General features: G+C 41.8%; 1 protein-coding gene across 6 annotated transcripts in view; it reads left to right on the forward strand.

Annotated features, from left to right (window-relative positions):
• The first annotated feature begins 1,572 nt into the window (after positions 1-1,572).
• Positions 1,573-25,276, forward strand: part of STARD9 (StAR related lipid transfer domain containing 9) — a 114,557-nt gene continuing 90,853 nt past the window's right edge. For 5 of the 6 annotated variants that reach the window (XM_058541363.1, XM_058541357.1, XM_058541360.1 and 2 more), the window contains exons 1-3: positions 1,573-1,664; positions 6,458-6,527; positions 8,307-8,423. In XM_058541363.1, the coding sequence (XP_058397346.1) occupies positions 1,618-1,664; positions 6,458-6,527; positions 8,307-8,423 (234 nt within the window). In that variant the 5' untranslated portion in view covers positions 1,573-1,617. The remainder of the gene's footprint in view (positions 1,665-6,457; positions 6,528-8,306; positions 8,424-25,276) is intronic. The other variant, XM_058541358.1, reaches the window with a different exon arrangement.

Raw genomic sequence — 25,276 nt, forward strand, 5'->3', positions numbered from 1 at the left:
TGGTCTGTTCCCTGTGTCTGGAATTGTTCTTCCAGATAACAGCATAATTCTTCTTTTATATCCTTCAGATTTTTCGTAAGTGTCACATTCTCAGGGAGGCATTCCCCGGCCATATTATAGAAAATTTCAACACCCTCTCTACTCACTTTTGTTTTTTTGCTGAGGAAGATTTGCCCTGAGCTAACATCTGTGCCAATCCTCCTCTATTTTTTGGTATATAGGACACCTCCACAGCGCTGCTGGTGAGTGGAGTAAGTCCCCACCATGGATCCAGACCCGCAAACCTGGCGCCCAAGCGGAGCGTGTAGAACGTGAACCACTCCACCACCGGGCCAGGCCCTCTACTGACTTTCTATTCCCTTTCCTGCTTTATTTTTTTTCCTTAGCAAATCTGATATACATTTTAAATTGTTTCATTTACTGTTAGTTTCTCTCACCAAGCTGCATGAGGTCAGAGGTTTGCCTGTTTTCTTTACTGCTATGTCGTTCACGCTTACAACAAAACCTGTCATAACAGGTGTCTACTTAGGAAATAAATACTTGTTAAATATATGAATACCTGCCTGGCCCCCTCCTTCACTTTCTTCAAATCTAGTTAAGTGTCACCTTATCAGTGAGGCCTTTCCTCAAGATCCTATATAAAATAGCACCTTTTCCTCGCATAGGCACACACTCGCAGAGACCATTACCACAGCTTCTTATCCTCCTTTTTTTTTTTTTCCAATTGCACTTAGCACCATTTGACACATTATATATTTATGTATTTATTGTTTCTTTTCCCTTCCCTGTAGATTCTAATTTCCACGAAGGCAGGGACTGTTTCCTCAGTGCGTTAGGACAGCACTTGACTCTAGGTAGGTACTCAATAGTTATTTCTTGGACGAATTAATGAACCAGTTCATTCTCTCTGCGACCGCAAACACTGCCGGGGTGGCCATGAGGTACTGGCACAGCTCGCCAGTAGACTCTAAATTCCTTCACACTCCAAATGCCTCTTCAAAGAGAGACACTACCTTGTTGGAAACTCAGAAACATGGTTGTTCCACGTTTCATTTCTACCCTTAAAATTTAACCACAGAATTGACAGCTCAGGCCAAGGCAGTGAATAAAAGTATTTAGCAAATTGCTCTCTAAACTGTCGGGCGTTAACCGAAACTTAACAGATTCAATTGACTGTATATAGGACTGTCGGCCTGTCGGCGAACAAAAGCTAGTTCCCAGTAGACCGGACCGGCCCGGCCCGGCCCGGCCCGACCCGACCCGACCCGACCCTGCCGGGCTCTGCGCTCTCCCGCCTCCGGGGCTCAGTGGCCACGGCTCCTCAGGCACCGCCTAGGCCGGCCTGTGGCGCGCACTTGGGCGGGGCCGTCCCGGGAGGTGCGTGGGCGGAGCGAGGCGGGGCGGGCCGGGCGTCGTCCCGCCCACAGGGCTCAGGATTGGCCGAGGCTCTGTAGGCACCGCCCCGGCCGGGCTGCGGCGCGCGCATGGGCGGGGCCGTCCCGTGAGGCGCGTGGGGCGGGCGGGACCCTGCTGGGGCTGGGCCTAGCCTGGGCTTGGGGCTGGGGCCGGGGATGCTGCAGCTGGGCCGAGCTGCCGGGCTTGGGCCGTGGACGAGGGATGGCGAGCGTGCGGGTGGCTGTGAGGGTCCGGCCTCTCAGCAAGAGGTGAGTCTGGGCGGGAGGGGATGCCTGAGGCGTCAAATGAACTGAGAGGAGGGCAAGGTCCCTGCTTCCCTCTCAAGTGATTGTGGCGCGGAGAACTCAGACACAAAGTGGCCCAGGGGCCAGCATCCGGAAACCGTAAGGGCCTGGCGGGACAAGGCTCCTGGTCGAGCTTTCGCGTCGTGCCCGGGGGATAGCGGCTCCTGCATGGCCTCAGGGGTGGGCTGTCCTGTGTAGGTGTCTCTGGAGTCCTGCCAGCAGGAGTTTTGAGGAACCGCGGCTCTAGGCTTGATGCACGGGTTGGGCCTTTCTCACTGGGTACGTTGGGAAGGGCTGGGAAAATATCTTTACGCCGGGAGAGGGGCCGGCAGTCTCCTCTCTTCTTGGTGGATCTAGAGTACCGGCAACAGCTGAGGCAGAATTGTGTGTGTTCCTGGGTGCACATGGGTTCTCTGCGAAGATGTGGAGAAAGGCAGATTGTAAGGCGTGAGAGGGAAATTGAGGCCAGAAAGATCGTAGTTCCCTCCTGTGCTCCACAGCAGAACTGTGAAGTAGGGGGAAGTTATTCTAACCCCTTTTCTCAACGTCGTCAGGCCTATGTCCTCACGGGTTAATCTGATCCTGCCCTTCTCAGCTCTTGAGGCATCCAGTGTCCAGCCACATAATTTCTTCCCCTTTTCATTGATGGGTTTGGAAAGGCTTCACAGAAGGGTTGGTGTTTGAACTGTTTTGTAAGGAGCTATTAGAGTTTGCTGATAGGTGGAGAAGGTGTAAAGAGCACTCTGTGTAGTACGAACACTGAGAGAAAAGGACTTATGCTGTGAGGAAACAGAAAAGTTTTGGTTGTTTGAGGAGAGGATGTGTGGAGGGAGGTAAGTGGTGGAGATAAAGCCGGCAGAATGTGGTTTGGGACCAGAAGGCACATACTGGAATTATTTGGGAGGTTTAAAAATTTCCAGGACATAAAAGGGCTTGAAAATTGGGCAGAAGGGCCAAAAAAGGCATTGTCCCCCATAGTCAAATTTGGTACTAGCGGGGATTTTGTTTGTCCTGATATGGACTCATGTTGAAAAGTCATGCAAATAACAATAATGAGGAAAGCAATAGATGGGGGAAAGAAACAAGAAAAACAAAATAGGAAAAAAGACAAAAGAGGTACAATGAAGAAAGAAGAAAAGCAGCATGTGCCTGAACTGCTGTGTTTAGATTGGTAAATGGCTTATGACATCTGGCTTCTGCATTACTGGATGTGGTGGCTCAGAGTTGCCGGGTTTTCATAGGTGCAGCTGCTTTCCTGGAGGTAGCCTCTGGCAGATCCTCTGTTTGCAGAACTGTTCTCTTAGGGTTCTCAGGATAACAACACTAACCACTCCTAACAGTAACTTTTCAGTTCCTTGGGAACTTGGAATTTGTAATAACATGGATTCATTTTAAAAAATGCTGTTGAAATTGAGTTGTTATTTGCAGCCACAGTAGAGAATAACATATCTCATCAAACAAAAGTGAGAGGAAAAGAAGAGCACAAAAGCTTATTTACTTTTAGCTCAGGTTAAGAGCCTTGAGCAGCAAGTGGTAGAACCAACACTGCAGATATCCAGGTGTGAGCAGATTATAGCAGGCTGGATTCAGGAGCACAGACTCTGCAGCAAATATGGATAAACCCAATGTGACCACAGCTAAGAAGTCGACACCACTCCCCTCTTCTCACAGAATTCTGAGATGTAGTTATTCTCCAGAGTTTGTTAACTTTCACCATCTTCACTGAGGCTCATCTGAATGTAGGGAATCCACTGATTATGTGGATTGTTCCAACGTTCAAATAAGTCGTTGGTGTAGACTTATTAACAGAGTCATTGACTCTGATCTTGTACTTGGGAAGAAATCTTAGAGATCATCTGGTCTAAGCTTCCATATTTTGTTTTTCTAGATGAGAAGATGGTCTTGTAAAAGTAGGTAGAGCCAGGATTTGATTCACCAGACCAAGCTGCTCCTTTCTGAGATTACGGAAAAGTTGCACTTCTTTCTCAATCAAATGCCTGTTTGCTTAGTAGGACTAGAACTGACGCTCAGTAAAATGATAACATGGGAAGTGATTTTGATGCCCTCCCCTCTACCTCACAGTTGTTTCCAATAATGAGGAAGTTGTATCTCACTATGAGATGCTGCCCCTTGTCTATCCAAAATCATTCATCATTGAGAGAACATGTTCTCTTCTGCCAATACTGTAGGCTCTGGAATGCTCTCCACTGCCCTATCAAAAGTTAGTTTTCATACACTATATTCCCTTTCTGTGCTATTTTTTACCTATAAAATAACTACTTCGGGGGCTGGCCTGGTGGCGCAAGTGGTTAAGTGCGCACGCTCCACTTCGGCGGCTCGGGGGTTCGTGGGTTCAGATCCCGGGTGCGCACCGACGCACTGCTTGTCAGGCCATGCTGTGGCGGCGTCCCATACAAAGTGGAGGAAGATGGGCATGGATGTTGGCCCAGGGCCCATCTTCCTCAGCAGAAAGAGGAGGATTGGCAGATGTTAGCTCAGGGCTGATCTTCCTGACAAAAAATAAAAAATAAAAAAATAACTGCTTCGGTGGTTTTTTATGAAGATTAAATGAAAGAATACATTAAAAATACTTAGGACAGAGTCTAGCTCTTTTTAAGTGTCTAATAAAGTGTTAGCTATATAATTTTTAACAACCATTTTTATTCCTCCCTATACTTAGCTGTTTTTTTAAAGTTTTACAAATGAATAGATAACAAGTAATAGCTTGGTTATTTTCCCCTCTAGGACAGTGGTTCTCAAATTATAGTATGCATAAAATTCACCTGGGGAGCTTATTATATTGCAACTTGTTAACAGGAATTTGAATTAACTAGCCCCACGGTCTCCCATAATTCTGATGTAGGTGGCCTGTGGACCACACTTTGAGAAACACCGTCCTAGGAGTAAATGTGTAACTAAGGACTTATCCCTGTGCAAAACGTTTAACCGTAAGGACTGAACGCCTGTTGGTAGAATTCAGGACCCAGAGGCAAGTGGTAGTAGCGCCACTCTGCCGTGTGTAAGGCTCCTCCTCAGTAGACTTATGTTGAACTCTGTGCGGCTAGCTCCCCAGTTGAGGTTTTTTTGCCCTCATTTTGTTTTAGAATATTTTGGAACCACTAGGTTACCAATGGCAGTGATCTAAGCAGGGGAGGAGCAGCATTTCACCCTCCTATAGTGTCATATCTTTCTGTAAGAGGTCAAGTTCAGAACACTTTTTTTTTGGCTGCTTTATGCCCAAGATGAATCCTCAAGAAAGGGCAAAAGTAAAAAAATTAGGTAATAGATTTGGAAAAGTTATTGCATGATTTTTTTCTTATTTTCTTTATTGTTCAAATATACTATAATCTGTGTGTTACTTTTATAGTGGCTGGAGGGATAATAAAACCTGTTTAAAATGCAGAAAGAAAAAAACATTATTTGTAAAATGTTAACAGCAAAAATGAAAGATTTTCTTTAGGTGAGCTGAGGGCTGGTGGTGGGTGGGGGGGGGGAGTGGATGCAGTTTTATGATCCTGGGGGACTAAGAATATCTCTGCTGCCTTAAGTACTATCAAATATGAAATTCAAAGGAAAGAACATCAGGGCCTTGAGGAAATTTAAGTAACAGAAATGTCATTACCTGGGAGAGGGAAATTTCCTATTCAGGGCTTTATCCCCGAGTCACTGACAGGTTTAAAGAAATAATTTTAACTCTAAAAGACCCCTGTCTCGCTGAGTGCCCCACAACCTAATCCTCAAGGTCACATCCTGGGAACCCTGAGAAAGGATAAAAATGAGACCTAACGTATTTTATCAACTTTCAGGCGCCAGGCTAGTAGTAATTTAATTGGTAACTTTCATCGTAGTGGAGAAAGTGCTAATGAATTTAATTCTTATCTGTTAACATTCTGGCCTTGAGCACATTAGCTAAAGCTGTTTATGTTATGAAAAAGGATTTCATGTCTAGAATGGAGTATATTCCATTCATTTTGGGCTTCAGGTATATGGGTCTCTTGGATTAAGCTCCTTAAAGCGAATTTGGGGGTTGGTTAGTTATTAGTGTTACTACATAACTGCAACTTAGGAAGATTCGTAAGGATCTTGGCTCTCATTCCAATTTAGGAAGACATAAGAAAGGATTTGGGAAATATGTTCTCAGGATCTCAACAGAAAAGACTCCACAATCTTTTTCATTGCTGTTTGTGCTCAGAATCCCAGAAAAATCGAGAAGTGATGCCATGTTGTGTGCTGAACCGAGGATGTTCTCCAGGGTTTCCAAGCCTGGTTTCTAAGGTATAGTTAAGAGCCCAGGCATTGTGGTCAGATAAATCTGGGTTTAAATCCCAGCTCTGCCCCTGTTAGCTGTGTGACCTTGGACAAGTTACATAATTTCTCTCAGCTTTAATCTTCCATCTGTGAAAAAATGAAGATATGTTAGGAAGCTATGTCAGGAGCATGTGTTAGGAGGATTGCATAAGATGAAGTACAATATGTACTGTATCTAATACAGTGCCTAAGACATAGAGGGTGCTCAATAATGGTAACTGTTAGCTGTCCCAGAGCCAAATTCTAACGATCCAGAGAAGCATGTTAGCCGGGGGACTGCTGGATGTGATGATTACAGCTGTTTGTGGAAACAGACACCCCAGTTGTGGAGGCAGCAGTAGGGAAACATTTTGTCCCAATAGCACTGGTCTCAGCTCCTCTTTTCTTGATTAAGAAACAAAAAAAAAAAGCAATATTTCTTCTCATATGGGTTTGGGTCTTGTTTTTAGGGAGACCAAAGAAGGGGGAAGAATTATTGTGGAAGTTGATGGCAAAGTGGCAAAAATCAGGAATTTAAAGGTAAGCCTGAAATTTTTTTCCTTTTTCTTTCCACTGAGGAGCTAGTATTATTACAGGGGCTTCTGGGATGAAGGTGTGTATGTGAATGTGTTTAGAGTGGAGTAGTGGGAGAGGGAAGGGCATATAAGGGGAATTGTGGGAAGAGCTTTGACCAACCACAAAGCAAATATAAAAATAAAGCAGGAAAGAAGTGTAGGGGATGTGGCTGCTGCAGCCCAAGTTCTCTCAAATAGGGTGCAGCTGTTTTGGAAACTGGTCAGTAACTACTTTGAGAGGAAACACAAGGGATGTTATGGGGGCCGTGACTAGCTTAAATCATGCTGGGCACAATCCATGTGTATATTTAACTCACCTGACCACCAGTTAGACTGTCTCAAGCCTCTCACTTGATATCACTTCATCTAGAGACATTACTAGGGGTTTTAGTATGCATCTGCTAATACAGGATTCATTTTGGGCATAATGAGGTCCAAGTAAAAGCCTTCAGATCCCAGAAGGGAGTCGATCACTAACCTGGGTTTTGCTACAAATTCTCTTTCGTAGATCTGACTGACTGACCTTTGAGTCACAATTGGACAAACACTAGGAACTTCCTCCTCCACCCCTTACCCCCTCCTAGGACTGATTTCCTCCATCCCGTTTCCCTATTTACCAGGCCAGCGGAAGTGGAAGAGATTCTTTCTTTTTGGGCCTTGGAGGGTGGAGGGAGACAGGGAGCCTGGCCATGTGACTGCTGCTGTAGTCAGCTTGCAGGTGGTACTCAGCATTCCTAAGAGCTGAGGAAGCCGATTTGCAAGAGTAAGGGTTATCTGGACCCCAGGCCTCCCAGCCATGCCCACTCCTGTGTTACTCTGATGTAATCTGTTTCCTTTTGTCGGTAGCTCTCTGCTAAATAAGATCGGGACCTGCCAGACTTTCAACAGGAGCTCCCTGGGAAAAAGACCTTTTATTCTCTGCTGTCTGTTATTTATATCTCTGTTGCCTAATCACTTCAGCTGCTTTGTTCTGAAAGCTCATATTTTTGTTCTTAAGAATAAATCCTGGCCAGGATCAAACTTGAATCTGCCTCTTGCACATCTCCCTAGCTGCTTACTTCCCTGAGGTCAGTTATCCACTAAGAATCTCTCTGTCATTCTGACAGCCTCTTTCTACTGTAGTTTATGGTGGCTAGTGCTAGGGGTTGTCTCTCCCTGTCCAGAATCTAAATTTTAAATAGTAAGACAAGACATTTCTGGGAGTAATGACATCTCCCCAGTACCTGGAGATCAATGCAGTTCTAAGCTCTGGCTTTACCCTCGTCTGCCTTGGGCAGTTGGATTGGTCCTAGCTCTTCTGTCTAATGTGCTTTCTAATTCACTGAGCGTGGTTACCCAGGGACCTCTGTGAAAGCCTTTGATTGATAGAGCCTGTCAGGCCCAGGGACTGAACTACTCATGCACTCTCAGTATCCTGTACAGAAATACTTAGAGGAAAAATGATAGTGATAAGAAGATGACCAGAGAGGGAAAGGCTTTCTCTCCTAAGCTGTCCTATGCCTCATATGGTTGGTTCATACTTAGGCAGATATATGATAGTAAGATAGACAAGTTTAATTATCTGGCACTTTATTTGTACTTAATGAGATGGGGATAAAGGTTACTTTTTTTCTTTTTCAAGTAGATATAAAGATTCTTATGACCAGTCCAAGTCTCTCTAACTACAGCAGAGAGGAATCAAGTGCCACTGGCCAGATTCTGATATTATAATAGAGAAGATACTGGATCCTGTGTTTGATTTTAGGTGGATGGTCGACCAGATGGCTTTGGCGACTCCCGGGAGAAGGTTGTGGCCTTCGGCTTTGATTACTGCTACTGGTCGGTCAACCCAGAGGACCCCGAGTATGCATCTCAGGATGTGGTAATTTCATTTCTCCTTCACTCTCCTCAGTTCTTTGTAACTGGATAATTATTGGGAAATTAACATGGAATCTGGGCCCTGGCTATTTCTTACTTAAGATAGTTTGGTCAGAAACTAATGATGTTTTGATCTGAGAAGTGGTAGTGAGAAGCATCCATTGCAGAAAGAGCAAAGGAGATGGGAAAAGACTGCTTGCTCAGGGTATGGTAGTTGGCTAGTGTCCATTTAGGCTTGATTCAGGTGGGTACAAGTTAGTTAAGGTAGTGTTCTGCTCCTGTGGTAGGTGAATGGACTCACCTTAAACTTGGCCTTGTGTTGTATATAGCAGGAGGGCCCAGGAATCCTAGAGGCTAGTATCTTCTTTGAGCCTTAGGCTTGTGCTTTTCTCCTAGGCTGAGTGTAAAAGGGCTAGACAGCTAGTCTGCCAGCTTGCAAAGGTGTTAAAATGTGAATTCTGTTGATCTGCTGAGGACTGAGAGGATCAGCTAAGGCTTCGCCAGCTAAGGCTGTTGGTCACCGGTCCTGTGTCTGGTGGTTCTACTTAGCTCTCTCACTGAGGCAGCAGGTCTGGCCAGGTGGGTCTACAGGACTTCTGTCTGCTTCTGTGAAGCAGCAGCATTGTCCTGGTTTGAGCACTGTCAAAAGTCATGCATTTAGTCCCCATGATGGCCAGCAAGCCTTGACTCATTCAATTCTATGATCACAGACAATAGCCCTCACTCTAGCAGCTACCAGGATATTCTCTGCGAAAGTCCATCCTTAAAATTAGAAAAAACATTTATTTGGCATTTTGTGGGTCAGTATCATCATAACTTACATATGAAAGAAAACACTGTAGGAATATGTCCTTAGGAAATACCATTGGAAATGGAAATATTTTGGGGAGAACCCTGGACAAGCATTGCCTGTCAATCTGTATACCTTTGAATAAAATGCCAAACTGTGTTTTCTGCTAAGTATTTTAGTCTTTTATGAATTTTTTTCTAATTATGCCAAAGGAGCAATGTTATCATTTGAGTGACTTAGGGCGAGGTACTTATTTTCTGCTGATGCAGACTTCTGAAGATGACTGGATAGTTCTAAACCATGGAAGTGTAATTCCCCCATTCTTCCCTTCTGAGAAGAACATGTGGAAACAAGACCCTAGACCACTGTGAGCCCCTTCTGTTATAATATGAGCACTCCACTTTTGTAGTCACAAAGCATTTGCTATAAATGCTCAGCAGAAAAGAGCAGTGTGGACATTATCTGGTCCCTACCACGTCTTCTCTGTCCTTTGGAATATGAGGGCACTGGCAAGTCTAGGGTTGTCTTGTGGTCCTTGATTTTCATTCCAGCTTTCAAGCATGTATGAGGTTTCTGGTTATTGGTGTTTGTAACTATTCCACTGAGATCCTCCAAGAAGAGCCAGGAAAGGAACTGACTTGCAAATAAGAGGATGGGACTCCTATAGCAGTTCACAGTTGTGACTCTGTGGCACAGAAGACAGTGGTCTTTCTATTAGCAGAAAGTGTGAGCATTCTGATGGCTATTTTAGTCCTCCCTGGCTATAGCATGCTTAGGGCTGTTCTGCATGTAAGAAAAATTGACTATTTTGTGTAACATTTGATAGATTAATAATCTGGGAGGTGTGTAAACAAAAAAAACGACATATCTATATCTATCTATATATATCAACAAGTTTGGGTATGATTTTGGTGAGAGGCTCACATTTTACATTTATGTAGCTTAAGTGTATAAAAATAATATAGTGGAAGCCCAGAAGTCCATAGAGGAGGGAAATTCATAAATATGATTCTTATTTTGTTGCCTGATTTGAAGTTCAGTGGAAAGATCAAACGGGATTTGGACAGGAAGCCTGTACATAGAGAGAAAATCAGCGTCTCCTAAGGTTTATTCTGGCTTGTTTATTAATTGTCTAAGGTCCTCATCAGTCCGAAGGGGAGTCACAATAGGCGAGAGAAGGAAAGGAACATCTGTCATAGTCTGAAGTAGGGCCAGAGATCCCTGAGTGGTGGCAAGACTGATATCCACTTGATTTAGTCAGAGGGACTCATTGCTTTAACACAGAAATTGGAGCCCAGACGTAATCCTAATCACTATGGCTCTGAGGTCACCAGGAGTAGGAGAGGGAGATTGTCATAAAATCATAGGACTTGGGGTGGGAAAGAATTTAGATGTCATCCAGTTCATCCTCTCCTAAAGGACGACAATTCTCTCTACAGCATTTGTGATCATATTTTGGGAGGTAGGGGGAGAGGGGTCAGTCTTATTGAAGTATAATTTAGATACAGTAAAATTCACCTTTTTAGTGTACAGTGTATAGGTCTATGAGCTTACACTACAGTCAGTACATAAAACAGTGCATCATCCCCAAAATTCCTCCATGTCCATTAGTAATCAAACTATTTTCCTTCCTCCCAGCCTCTGGCAACTACTGATCTTTTTTCTGTCCCTACAGTTTTGTCTGTTACAGAATGTCATATAAGTGTAATAAAACAGTATGTAGCCTTTTGAGTCTGGCGTCTTTCACTTAGCATGATGTATTTGAGATTCATCTCTGCTGTTGTGTGTATCATATCTCATTCTGACCTTGACTCAGACTTATTTAAATCATCTTCTTGCACTAAAGAATCTCATGGATTTGCAAGCACTGATTCTAATTGCAAAGAGTGAGGGACCAAGTCCCTGGAGGACTGTGCCTTTTTCATCCCTGGGTCTCTTCCTATTGTGAAGGAAGGACTGTTTTCACCCTTAGAACTCTAAATTGTATGCCATTTCCACCAACATCACTGACTCTCAAAGTGAAAAAATTCCCCTTTAGTCTTCTAGTGACCTGGTCATCTCTTGATGTACATTATCTGATTTAATCCCTTCAACAGCCTGAAAAGTAGAAGATTTTATCCTTCTTTCATAGTTGAGGAAATTTAGGCTTAGAGAAGTTACATGATCTGCCCAAATCACACAATAAGAAATGAGTCTTAGGGCCGGCCCCATGGCTTAGCAGTTAAGTGCGTGTGCTCCGCTGCTGGTGGCCCCGGGTTCGGATCCCAGGCGCGCACTGATGCACTGCTTCTCTGGCCACGCGGAGGCTGCGTCCCACATACAGCAACTAGAAGGATGTGCAGCTATGACATACAACTATCTACTGGGGCTTTGGGGGAAATAAATAAATAAATAAATAAAATTATAAAAAAAAAAAGAAATAAATAAATAAATTGTGTTTTTACTGTTTGTTAATATTTGGACTTGCAGCCAAGGCTTTTCTTCAAAATTGGCCTACATTTTATCTGGCTAGAATCTATATTAAATTTAATTTACTTCTATAATTTTATTTATTTATTTTTTCCCCCAAAGCCCCAGTAGATAGTTGTACGTCATAGCTGCACATCCTTCTAGTTGCTGTATGTGGGACGTGGCCTCAGCATGGCTGGAGAAGCGGTGCGTCGGTGCGCGCCCGGGATCCGAACCCGGGCCGCCAGCAGCAGAGCGCGTGCACTTCACCGCTAAGCCATGGCGCTGGCCTGATTTACTTCTTCTCTGAGGCTAGAGCTGGATTTGAATTCAGGCACAGTCACTTATTAGCTGGCTTACTTTGGATAAGTTGCTTAACCTCTCTGAGTCCTGGTTTCTTCAGCTCCAGTGACTGAGGAGAAAAGGAAATAATTATGTAAAGGGCCCAGCCCAGGGCTTGGCAACTAGGAGTTGAATAAGTGAGGTTGTGAGTGCTGTGGCTTGGGTCCCGGTTGTGATTACCACTAACAGCACGAGAGAAGTGGAGGCCCATGCTTCTTTCTGAGAGCTGAACTAGATTTGAAAATCTGTGCTTTGAACTTGGTTATGATCCCTCCTCTGATCAGCATGCTCCATTTGGAAAATTAACTGCCCTCCCTTCCTCCTGGTCAGGAACATCTGTTGGAGCGGGAGTCCTCTGCTCAAGCATATTGTGTTTGAGTGATTGTGTGTTTGTAAAACTTTCCATGAGCAGCGTTAGCTCAGCTTTACCCACCAAGGACTGTAAGTGGCTGTCAAAACAAGTGTAGACTAAATCAACAGAAAGCCCATCCAGTAACAAAAAGCTACCCAGCCCTTTGTGGAAAGCAATTGCTCCTATTCTCCTGGGAACCTTTATTTTAAAATGGTCTGTTATTTTGCTAAAACACAATATCTAAAACACTTGTAGCTTTTCCAGATAAAAAATCATGTGAGTGAGCAGGAGATTTCCTCCCTGCAACCATCGAATCCAAAACTGAAATTATAGCAGCAATGTGATTGTGCTTGTTGTTTTAATACTTATTTAGTCCCCACAATACACGAACACCAAACAATACACAGAGTACAACTATTGCCTACCCTCAAAGAGCCCTCAGAGAGAGAGAGAGAGGGAGAGAGAGTGAAAGTGGGGGAATGTGAGTGTGTGTGTTACAGATTCTTTGGTGAATATTTTCTTCAGTTCCAGACTTCAGCTTGAGGATGTCATGAACTTGGAGAGCCTTCAGAGGAAAATCACACGCCCAAAAAATGGTTAAAGGGAGCCAGACCCGATGACCTAGTGGTTAAAGTTCAGTGCTCACCGCTTCGGCGGCCCGATTAGCTTCCCGGTCGCGGAACCACACCACCCATCTGTTAGTAGCCATGCTGTGGCGGCGGCTCACATAGAAGAACTGGGATGACTTACAACTAGAATATACAACTGTGTACTGGGGCTTTGGGGAGGGAAAAAAAAGTGATTAAAGGACTGAATGCAGGAAGCAAGAGGAAAGCCACTATCTGTATCGTACACCTTGTGTGCATTCTACATAGGATTATTTAATGAAGGAATGTTGGTCCAGAGACAGGAAGATAGATGATGATAATGCTCTGCAAGTACAGAACATGATGATTTTAACAGTTTATGGAGCATTAGAACCAGCTGGTCTTCATTGTCATCAGGATAAAATAGAGGACCTCAAATTTAATTGCAGAGGATTGTGTGTACAGTCATGGGCTGCATAAGGACGTTTCCATTGATGACGGAGTGCACATACAACGGTGGTCCCATCAGATTAGTGCCTTATAGCCTAGGTGTGTAGTAGGTTGTACAATCTAGGTTTGTGTACGTGCACTCTATGATGTTCGCACAATGATGAAATCACTTAACGACACATTTCTCTGAATGTATCCCCATCGCTAAGTAATGCATGACTATAATTAGGACATGAAGAGTACCTTGTGCAGAATTTTTGAATCCTGATATGTGGTAGCTAAATAGTTTTACTTTAGAATTCTGGAATGTTGATGTTAGAAGAAATGCTAGAGACCATTCAAGACACTTATTTTAAAGATGAAGGCCTAGAAAGACAAAAATAACAGTTATAAATTTTTTTTTTTCTTTTTTGGCAAGTCCAGAATTGTGCTTGAAGTTACAGAGAAATGCCTGTTGCTTATTTTAGTGACAAGGGGTTTCTGCATGGAACCTGCTATTTAGCAGAATCAGGAAATGTGCTATTTAGCAGAATCCCAAGGAAAGATCTTATTCTTTAGACCAGACCTGTCCCTGGCTCTGTACTCAGCCAACTGAGGAAATTGCACTGTTGCCATCTAGTAGTATGAGGAATATTGAGTGCCTATTATTTGGGGTTCTCTAATGTGATCAGGCTGCCATTAGATACTGCTGCCACAGAAGCATTTTTGTCTGGGAACCCCAGCCCATTATTAGATGAAGACAAATGACTATTACCTCCTACCTCAGAAGGTAAGCAGGCTGAGGCAGAGGGAAGGAGTATGACTCTCACTTCTTTTATGCCTTGCTTCTTTTTTTTTTTTTTTTTTTTAGATTTTATTTATTTATTTTTTTTCCCCAAAGCCCAGTAGATAGTTGCATGTCACAGCTGCACATCCCTCCAGGTTATGCCTTGCTTCTTTTGTATCTCCTGAACTTGGAGTGTGAATGAAGACTTGGAGGAAACAGGAAAGAAGGTTGGAAAAGTGACTGAAACTGAGGAGGGACCTTAGGGGAGGAAGAGAAGGGGGAAACATGAAGAAGAAACTAAGGTGAGAAGGAATTTGAGAGTTCGCAGAGGGGGGGATGCTGTTAGGATTATATCACTTTTTTTATGCTCAGGAAGATTCGCCCTGAGCTGACATTCGTGCCAATCTTCCTCAATTTTTTAGTATGTGGGCTGCCAGCACAGCATGGCTGCTAACAGAGCAGTGTAGGTCCGAGCTCAGGAGCTGAACCTGGGCCACTGAAGCAGAGCATGCTAACCTTAAGCACTAGGCCACTGTGGCTGGCCTAGGATTATATCACTTTTTACAGTAGATGTTATCATCTCCATTTTAGGGATAGGAACAGGCTCAGATAGGTTGAGTAGCTTGCTTTAAGGTCACACAACCAAGTGATGGAACCCACATTCAAACCTTTGACCCGTGACTCCCAAGTCCAAGCTCTCAAACGCTGCACCACATACAGCTCTGTTTATTTCTGTATTTCCAGTGCTGCATGTCTTAAATATCAATTATTCATTATTGAATTAATTATTTAATTTATGGTTCAATGAATGAGAGACAGTTAGAAGTCTGCCTTCTTGAATCTTGCTGCCTGTTTTGAGAAAGCCTGCAGTTTGCCTGAGTTAGAGAACCGCAGACGCCTATCAGTTTCTCTGTGCGTCCCCTTTCCCTGGTGCACGTATATGCTAGGGGAGCTGGGGATTGTGTAGGCGTCAAAGCATTTTCTCATGAATATATTTGCAGAGCTGTGTACATTCCATCACTAGTGCTGTTTCTTCTCAGCCAAGATGGAGACAGAAGTAGAAGAGAGAGAAGTTTATAAGAAAAAGCCTTTTTGTGCAATAATTGGATGGGATTCTGAGGGCATGAGCGGGGGAAGGGAGATTTCCATGAGTGTTTCATTTCACTATGTTCCCTCTGCCAGCAGCACAGCTGCTCAGCTCCATAAGCATGTCCTTGGGCTGGATTTTAAAGGAGTAAGGTCATTGTTTTGGCTTCATCTAACTCATTTTTCCCCTCTCTAGAAACTTGAATATGAGTCTTTAAAGAGTAGCTTTCAGACTCTATAGAAAAATCTGAAGAACAGAGATTCTTGACATTTAATGTTTGCTGCTGGTGCTGGATGCCTGTGCAAAAATGAACAGCAGAAACTAGAGACATCTTCTAAAATGCAAAAGCATATTTGGACTTTTTTCTCCTCTGTGAGGCAAGAGTAACAGGAATTTCTGGTAGTGTCTGGAGTCCTTGATATAGTCTGGAGAGAGAGGTTATCTGTAGGGGAGGGAGGCATGCCCAAAGCTTGATAGTCAGTTGCAGACCTGGGGCAACCTAAGCATAATATAGATAGAGTTTCTGAGACCATTGTCCTTGACATTACTCAGAAGTTCTCTTACTCAGAAGCATCTGCAATGCTGAGAAGTTGCCCTGTGCTCCCACCCCGTTTACACTTGAATTTGTCCTAGAGTTTAAAAGGGTTGTTAGTTAATTGCTTGAAAAAGAAAAGTATGATGATGGCAAGGTTATTACTTTGAGAGTCTTTGGAAAAACTGATTTGTGAAGTCATTTAAATAAGAGGATATAAAATGAAGAGCAGTCCTTTGAACAAAAGGTCCGTGTCCGCCACAGTAGACAAGTGTGCGTAGTCAGGCTGATAACAGTAGGCCTTTCCAGAGGAAGCCACCTGGTTGGCCTTACCAGGTGCTAAATGTTCTCCTACGTACTTGCACAGGAAGTCTGTGTCCAAGTACCCTCTCAGCACCATTTCAATGGTCCTCTGTTTGGGGGAGCCAGTCTAGCTGACCAACAAAAGGCCCCTTCTAAGTGCAGCTCAGAAAAGGTTCAGAAAGTGTGGGGAAAGAAATGGGACTGGTTTCTCTCTAGTGCTGTGCTCTGCAGAGAAACAACTGCATAAAAAGTGTCAGCAAATGAATTAGTTTATTAAAATATTTTGCCCTCAAGGCAATACAAGCTAATTGTAAAATATTCAAACAATACAGAAGGATATAATGTAAAAAGTGAAAAAATATTCCCCTTCCATGCCTCCTCACTAGTCTCATTCTCTAGAGGTAAATACTGTCTACAGTAGTATCCTTCCAGACATTCTCTAAACATAAGTAAGCATATATTACATATCTTTTAAAACATATAAAAGGGCTTACTCTGTACGTACTATTTTTCAACTTCCTTTATTCTGCTTATCTTGGCCCTAATTTATTTGCACTACCTATAGTTCTACCTCATTGTTTTAGTGCTGCATAGAATTCCATTTTATGAAGATCTTATAATTTAACCAGTTTTCTAGTGATGGACGTTAGGATATTTCCAGATTTCTGTTACTATACATAATACTGGAGTGAGCCTCTTTGCGTTTTTGCAAGTATAATTGTTAGGTAAATTGCTAGAAGTGCAGTTGCATGTTTGGAGAGTATGTATATTTTAAATTTTAATAGATTTTTGTCTAATTACCTTCCAAAAAGAGTGTACCAATTTACACCCTTAACAATAATGTATCAGAATATTTTACCACATCCCTTGTCAGCACTAGGTGTTATCAAGCTTTTTAATTTTCTCCTATCTGATAGGTAGAAATAGTATCTTATTGGTGGCTTTTCTTTTCTTTTATTATAACTGGGATTGATTATCTTTTCATGTTTCTTGGCCATTGGTATCTTTTCTTCCCTGTGAATTATGGTGTGTCATATATTTTTCTCATTTTTCCACTGTATTGTTCATCTTTTTCTTATTTTTAAGAGCAGTAGCATATTAAGGAAATTGATCCTTATGTCCTAGATGTTGCAAATATTTTCCCTGTTTCCATTTATGGGAATTTTTTTCCGTATGTGTGTTTAAATGAGGTCGAATTTATCAACCTTTCTCTATGGCTTCCTGGTGTGTTAAATTTAGAAAAGTCTTCCATTCTGAGATTATAAAAGTATTCACCATGGTTTTTTTTTCTGGCATGCTAATAGTTTTTCTTCTTAATATTTAAATATTTGATCCATTTGAAATTTTTTGGTATGAGGAATGAGGTAGGACTTCAGCTTTATTTTTTTTCCCAAATAGCTAACCAGTTGTACCATTACCACTTATTGAACACCCATCCTTTCTCCACTGATATGAACAGCCACTTTTTCATTTACTAAACTCCTGTATATACTTGGGGTCTCTTTTAAAACTCTACTTTGACTCATTGATCTATTTATATTCTAAACACAACCATGCTGTTTCAGAAATTTTCAAAAATACATAAAAGGGGCTGGCCTGGTGACGTAGTAGTTAAGTTCATGTGCTCCACTTCAGTGGCCTGGGGTTCGCAGGTTTGGATCCTGGGCTTAGACCTACGCACTTCTCATCAAGCCACGCTGTGGTGGCATCCCATATACAAAATAGAGGAAGATGGGCACAGATGTTAGCTCAGGGCTAATCTTCCTCAGCAAAAAGAGGAAGATTGGCAATGGATGTTAGCTCAGGGCCAATCTTACTCACCAAAAAAAAAAAAAAAACCATAAAAGTATATACCATACTGTTTCACTACTTTTTAATATTGGACAGGGCTAGTCCTTTCTCATTTCTTTCTCAGACTATCTTGGTTATTTTGGCTATTGCTCTTTCCCCAAATGCCATGTACTTCCATGCTTTTTGCTCATGCTGGCTCCTCTTTATAAAATATATTAAAATATCTCACCTCCTTAGTTCCTGTCATTCAAAATGCTGCTTGTTCTAGACCCAGGTAAAATGGTACTTCCTCCTTGAAGTTGTCATCATCCCTTAGATTCTCATATTATCTTGTTATTCTCTTGTGATACTTTCTGTGTATTAACTAAAATTAATGCTCTTTGGGTACATGACTTACCTATTTTATTAGACTGAGTGATCCTTGAAGCTGACTAGGCCTCATCCGTCTTTGAATACCCCACATTCCCTAGCACAGTGACATTTCATTCATTCATTCAGTAAGCATTTGGGAAGCAACTACCATCTGCAACACAATGGAGTTGAGTGCTGTGGGGAATACGGAGTGATATAAGACGTGATTCCTACCCTCAGAAAGCTTACAGTCTTATTGGGAATATCAGGCTTTAGGCACATAAAAATAATCAACAATACCAAGCATTCAAGTGAAATACAGTAAGTATTTCAGGAATCCAGAGGAATAATGTACTATCCATAGATTGCTTTGAATGATTTCAAGGGAGGTCATTTCAGTCAGAGGGAAAGGCATAAGCGAAGATTGTAAGGCAGGAATGTACAAGATGTGCTTGAATGGATTAGTGGTGCCAGTCCAGTGTGAAGCTAAGAGGATGTAGTCACAGTGCCCATCTCTCCAAGTGTTCCAAAAGGCCAGACTCTGACATTCCACCTCTGAGCTTCTCCAGACTCATAGGGGATATGGAGGCTAATCACAGTTTCTCTAGTATAGTGGCAAAGTGGCCTCAGGAGCATCCTGAATGCTTAGCTGAGTCCATCAGATACAGGCCATGTCATCACTTCCACTCCAGAAGCAAGAAAGGGAGGGTGGGTACTTTCATGTTAGATAATTTGGGGGATTTTTGACCTGAGGTCAGGAAGCAGAATATTCTGGGTTACAGGGTAATAGAAACTGCATTCAGTCACTCAACAAACATTTATCTGTTGTATCCCAGGCATATGCTAGGTGCTGGGTAAACAAACTGTGAGAGTGTGTGTGTATGTATGTATGTGTATGTATGTATGTGTATGTCTGTGTATATATATGAGAGACAGAATTTTGTTCAGTTTCTTTAACTTACTTGATCTGTCTCCTTTTCTGCAGATCAGATTTTGAGCAAATCTTATGTCTCATTCAAGGATGCTTCTTTTCTAGAGGTTCTAATAGGCTATGCCCAAATCATCAGTCCACCCCACTGTTGCTTGGACACCACTGCCTTCTTTTGTTTCCAGACCCTTGGCTTGGGCCCATGGTGTCTCCATCTTTGCTGCTCTCTCAGGAGCCTGCCCGTGGGGCACCGTAGAGATATTTTCTTGTTCCAGAATGGTAGAAGTATTCTGATTTTAACATTTAAGCCATTTTTTCGTAGAAAAATAGCCTCCCAGGAGCAGAGTACTGGTTTTTCCTTCTGGATGTGCCTGTTGAGCTTTACTAAAGACCGTGCGTGTCCAGATGCCTCCTGACCATAAGAGGAAGAGGACATGCTTCCTACTCTTTGAGAACACAGACATAGACAGCCTGGGGTTATTCTGCTTTGCCACTCCAAGTGTGAACCTTGGTATTGCCTAGAGCTTGTTGGGAATATGTACTTTCAGACCCAACCTAAATGTACTGAATCAAATCTGCATTTTGTGGCCGGCGCCATGCGTAGTGGTAAAGTCTGGTGCACTCTGCTTTGGTGGCTGGGGTTCACAGGTTTGGATCCTGGGTGCGAACCTACACCACTTGTCAGCCATGCTGTGGCGGCGACCCACATACAAAGTAGAGGAAGATTGGCACAGATGTTAGCTCAGGGCTGATCTTCCTCAGCAAAAAAAAAAAAAAAGAGATTTTTTAAAGAGATCACGAGGTGATACTTATGCATGTAAGAGTAATTACAGTTAGAGAAACAGATTCATATCCAAGAGGTCTGGGGTGGAGCTTAAGATGCTGCTGGACTGAGGACTACACTTTAGTAACAAGGTTCTAGAGCACATGATATTTCCGCCTTAATTTATACAACTCTGAATTGATGACTGTTTTTCCCAAGGCCCAGTTAACTGTGCTATTGCTGTGGCTGTAAAATATGGATTATTCCCTGATGGACATTTCTTCTACTTGTCTGTCTGGCTGACTCAAGAAAGAAGCTGTGTTAGTCTCTGATGTATTCACTTATATAACTGCCATCTCAGGCAAACCTTGATGGCTTTTGGTCTAGTGGAATAAGCTTTATATTATGTGATTTATATAACCTCGATTCTCTTATCTTTCAAGAGGGAGTGATAATTCCCTACCAACATCACAGGAATATTGTTAGAATAAAATGAAGTATTAGGCTTGAGAGGACTTTGGAGAAAATTAGAAACATTAGATAAGTATCAGTTGGTATTATTACTACTACAATACATTCTCTGTTGTTTCTGTGCCAAGAAAGACAATCTCTTTGTAGAGTTCTATAGGCTGCCAATGAGAGTATCTTCTCAATTCCTTAATAAAAATATTTTTCTTCTAAAAATACTGTAATTTATTAAATTTTAAAAATAGTTATGTGTGCACATGGTAGAAAAATTAGTACAAAAGGATATACAGTGAAATTTCTCTTTTCTATCCTGGGCCGCCACCTTCCACTATACTGAGGCAACCATTGTTATCAATTTCTTGTATATATTCCCAGAGAATTCTGTGCAAATATAAGCATGTAGTTGTATATTTTTTCTCTTTAAAAAAGTGGTAGCACACACATATTCTGCATTTTGCTTTGTTCAGTTAATATACCTTGGAGACATTTTCATATCTATATGTATAATTTTTTTTTTTTTTTAAAGATTTTATTTATTTATTTTTCCCCCAAAGCCCCGGTAGATAGTTGTATGTCGTAGTTGCACATCCATTCTAGTTGCTGTATGTGGGACGCGGCCTCAGCATGGCCGGAGAAGCGGTGTGTCGGTGCTCGCCCGGGATCCGAACCTGGGCCGCCAGCAGCAGAGCGCGCGCACTTAACCGCTAAGCCATGGGGCCGGCCCTCTATATGTATAATTACCTCATTTTTTTTGGTGGCCACATAGTAACCTTCTGTGTGGGTATACCATAATTTATTTGCTACTATGAACTTTTAAAATATTTATGTCTTTATATTTACAGTGAATTTCTTGTAGGCACCATATATATAATTGGCTCTTGCTTTGTTTTCCTAATCAGACCATCTCTGCCTTTTAATTGGGGTTATTTAGACCACTTACATTTAGTGTAATTACTGATAACAGTTATGACAATCACTATTTGTTTTCTATTTGTCCTATCTGTTCTTTGTTCCTTTTTTTGTATTTTTTTTGCCTTGTTTTGGATTGAGTATTTTTTATGATTCCACTTTATCTTTGTTGGTTTATTAGCTATAACTTTTTGTTTTGTTAGTGGTTGCTTTAGGTTTTATAGTGTATGTTTCTAACTTATCACAGTCTACCTTCAAGTGATAATATATTATTTCCTGCATAAAATAAGATACTCTAGAATACTCCTATTTCTCCTCTCTCAGTCTTTATACTATCAAGTCATACATTTTATGGCTATATATGTTATGAACTCTATAATACATTATTGATATTTTTTTAAACAGTAAATTATTTTTTAAAGAATTTAAATAATAAGAAAAAATCTTATATATTTACCCATGTAGTTACCAGTTCTGGTGCTCTTCATTTCTTTCTGTAGATCCATATTTCCCTCTGGTGTCATTTTCCTTCTGTCTGTTAGTATATTCTTTAACTTTATTTCACCTATGATATTGTGGACACTGAAAAGATGGAGACAGTGTTTGATTTATATCCCGCAAACCATATGGCATTAAGTCTGGTGTCAGCAGATGATCCACATTAGTTTGTGATTTACTCTATGAACTCTAGCAGAGCAAATTTTAATTTAGCATTTGTCTCCTAAACCAAAGGCAGTCATAACCTTTTTCAGGCACAGTGATAGTCTGCTGTGGCTTCTAGAGCATGGACAGGAGACTTTTCCTTATATTCTAAAGCCAAATGAAATCAGAAATTGATAATTTACTATTAAACATTTTGGAACATTTTCAGTTGTGGGTCTTGGCTATTTAACATCCTTGTTGCTGCTTGCTTTTCTTTCGGGGCTGCATTTTTTGGGACAGGAGTTTGGCTTCATATTTTCTTTTCTAGGATCTGAAGTTAGGAGTGGTGTTACAGTATACTGGCACTAATTATTCTGTGATTTATATACATTTACATACGCTTAGCTTCCAGCAAAAGTAGCCTCTTTAGAATTCTGAGCAGGTGTGGGGATGAAAAGGAAACAATCTGTTTATATCTTTGTTCTGTCTGCTTCTACTTGGTTGGCCCCCTTTTCTCTCACCTCTTCCTTAAATCAACATTAAATTTGATGTTACTTTTATTTGTGAAAGCTCATTAAGTTCGTATAGTATGTGATTATTTTACCTTGTTCATTCATTCATTCGGTATATGTCTACTGAAAAATACGTTAAAAGTTGTGCTAGGCACTAGAAATAACCAACAAGAATTGGAGATTGGGGGCTGGCCCTGTGGCTTAGTGGTTAAGTGCGTGCACTCTGCTACTTGCAGCCCGGGTTTGGATCCCGGGCGCGCACCAACGCACCGCTTCTCCAGCCATGCTGAGGCTGCGTCCCACATACAGCAACTAGCAGGATGTGCAACTATGACATACCACTATCTACTGGGGCTTTGGGGGGGGAAAAAAAAGGAGGAGGATTGGCAATAGATGTTAGCTCAGAGCCGGTCTTCCTCAGCAAAAAGAGGAGGATTAGCATGGATGTTAGCTCAGGGCTGATCTTCCTCACACACAAAAAAAATGAATTGGGGATTGTACTTACCCACTAAAAATTCATAGTTCTTGAGAGAGACAGCTACATAAAGAGAAAATTGCTTCACAGTGTGGTAAATATTATAATAAATATTTTAATCAAGCATTTGAAAAAACTTGAAGATGGAAGTAGGCCTTTTATTTTGGGGGTGGGGAGGGGAAGTCACAAAATCTTGTTCACAGCATGATTGCTCTATTTGGGATCGAATAGGATTTAAACCTGCAGTTTTCTTACAAAGGTGGGAAGGATGTTTCTTCTTAAGACTTGAAGGTGGTGCTTCACATACATAGATTTAAGCACAGACCTTGGTGAATTTCCAAAAAGATCAGACTTCTCAAAGCATCATATGAATCATTCACTAATTTTAACTTGGAGCTTTCTCCCCGGTTTCATTCTAGACACTGTTTAGTCTTATAATAAAATAGGTGTATGAATCATTTGATTGCAGCTGACTGCTTAGCATATTAACTTGATGTATGATCATTATGGAGGGAGCTAAGTTCAGTGAAAACCTCTGTTCTCTCTGCAGGAAAGGCAAAGTTGATGGTTTCTCATTTTTCAAGTGTGAGGCAGAGGAGCATGAGCTATTTATAGACTCACTTCCCTCCACAGACTGAACACAATAGAAGCCTGAAATCAAATGGCGACCAGATGTGCCCAGGCATCCCCCAGTTCATATTTAGAAGTTGGAAAAGGCAGAGACCCTGATGAGTTGGTCTCAGGGCAGAAGCAGATGGATTCACTCATAAGATCATCTTCTGTATACAAACAACCCTTTATGTCTGGTCCCCAGCAGTGGAAGAGGTAAACAGAAGAGTGGGCTCAAACTCTTTTCTTGCTCCTCTTCCTAAAAGTAGGGGATTATTCCTTTGTCAGTCATTTCATTGCTCAACTCTTGTCTCTGCAGTTAGGCAGTTAGACAAAATACAAATGCTTTCATGGGATATGTGCTGAATTGACGTAGGAGGAAGAATTAATACAGCTTCTGTGCAGTTGGTAGAGAGACTGGTTCTGCTCAGATGAGAAGAGATCTGACAGGAATGGAAACCCTCAATTATTTTTTTTCCTTTACTATTCCTCTTCTGTTAAACTAACCTCATCTTGTTTGTGGTGGTGTTGTGGTTTAAAGCACAAGTATGTAGTGGTTTCTCTTTGGTATTGCTTTTCCTTTTCTCCCACATCCGAGATTTTTGAGAAAATAGAAGCAACTTCCTTTTTAAATAAGCATCTGGAAACATTCCTGTGTAGTTTAGAGATTTGATTTCAGAGTTTGGAAAAGTTGCACTTAATTTTGGAAAATATTCTCATGACTGACTCACTTAAGTGGCAAGTGAGAAAGGAAAATATCACTTTTTGAGAACCTACTTTGTATCAGGTACTGAATTGAGTGCGTGACTTATTATCTCATTCACTCTTCACAACAGCCTTGTAAAGTGAGTTATTATCATCTCTGTTGTACAGATGTGAAAACTGAGGCTCAGAGAGGTTAGGTAACTTGTCCACGGCTGCACTGCTGAGAGCTGGAGCCCAGATTGAAACCCAGTCTGCCTCCAAAGCCCTTGCTCTTTTCACTACACCCTGCTGCCTGCTCTGTGAGCTAACTCCTCCTAACTGTGTGCTTGCCTCTAATGTTTTAAGTATGATATGAATTAGCTGACAATTAGAAAAATTTCGACTGTTAAACTTTGCGTTTACTGTGTGAAAGGACCCAGGAGTCATGAATAAGAAACATGTGCTTTCAGGCCTCCCTATTGATGCCTCTCTCTCAGATATGGAGACCACGACCCATTTTTAGTTTTGTATCTGAAGCAAGTGCTTGTCTACAGGCGTAGTCAGGGTGTTTTGTTCTGAATCCCCTGACTATCCCTCATTGACCCAACCACTCTCTGAGACACAAGAAGTAGCTCACACTTCATAATAAATGGATGCTTCATTTCACTATTCTGACCCAGGGGCCAGGTTTTGAAATGGACTTTAAAAGTGATGAAATGTAACCAGAGGTGCCCATGAAGGAATCTGGGGGCCATGAACTAACTCTTTCAGCCAGTGTGCTCCTTTTCCTTCCTGGCACAATTCAGCATTTCCTGGTACCTTTTTTTCTGAGTAGGTCCTTTCCGATCTGTGAAGTACCCTAGGGTGTCCAGTTTCATATTGGGGAGGGAAAGAATGAATGCAAGGCTTCCAGACTGAATCCAGAAGAACCTTAATATACGTTTTTGAATTAAATGAAATCCTACATTGTTTTCTAGGTTTATCCTAAATTCTACTGGCTTTAACTTCCCAGTATATATTTTTCAGCAAAGATGAACCTCATCCGCTCAGTATCTTCCACACCAAAAC

This window comes from Diceros bicornis, chromosome 5 (assembly GCF_020826845.1).
Source record: "Diceros bicornis minor isolate mBicDic1 chromosome 5, mDicBic1.mat.cur, whole genome shotgun sequence".
NCBI lineage: Eukaryota > Metazoa > Chordata > Mammalia > Perissodactyla > Rhinocerotidae > Diceros > Diceros bicornis.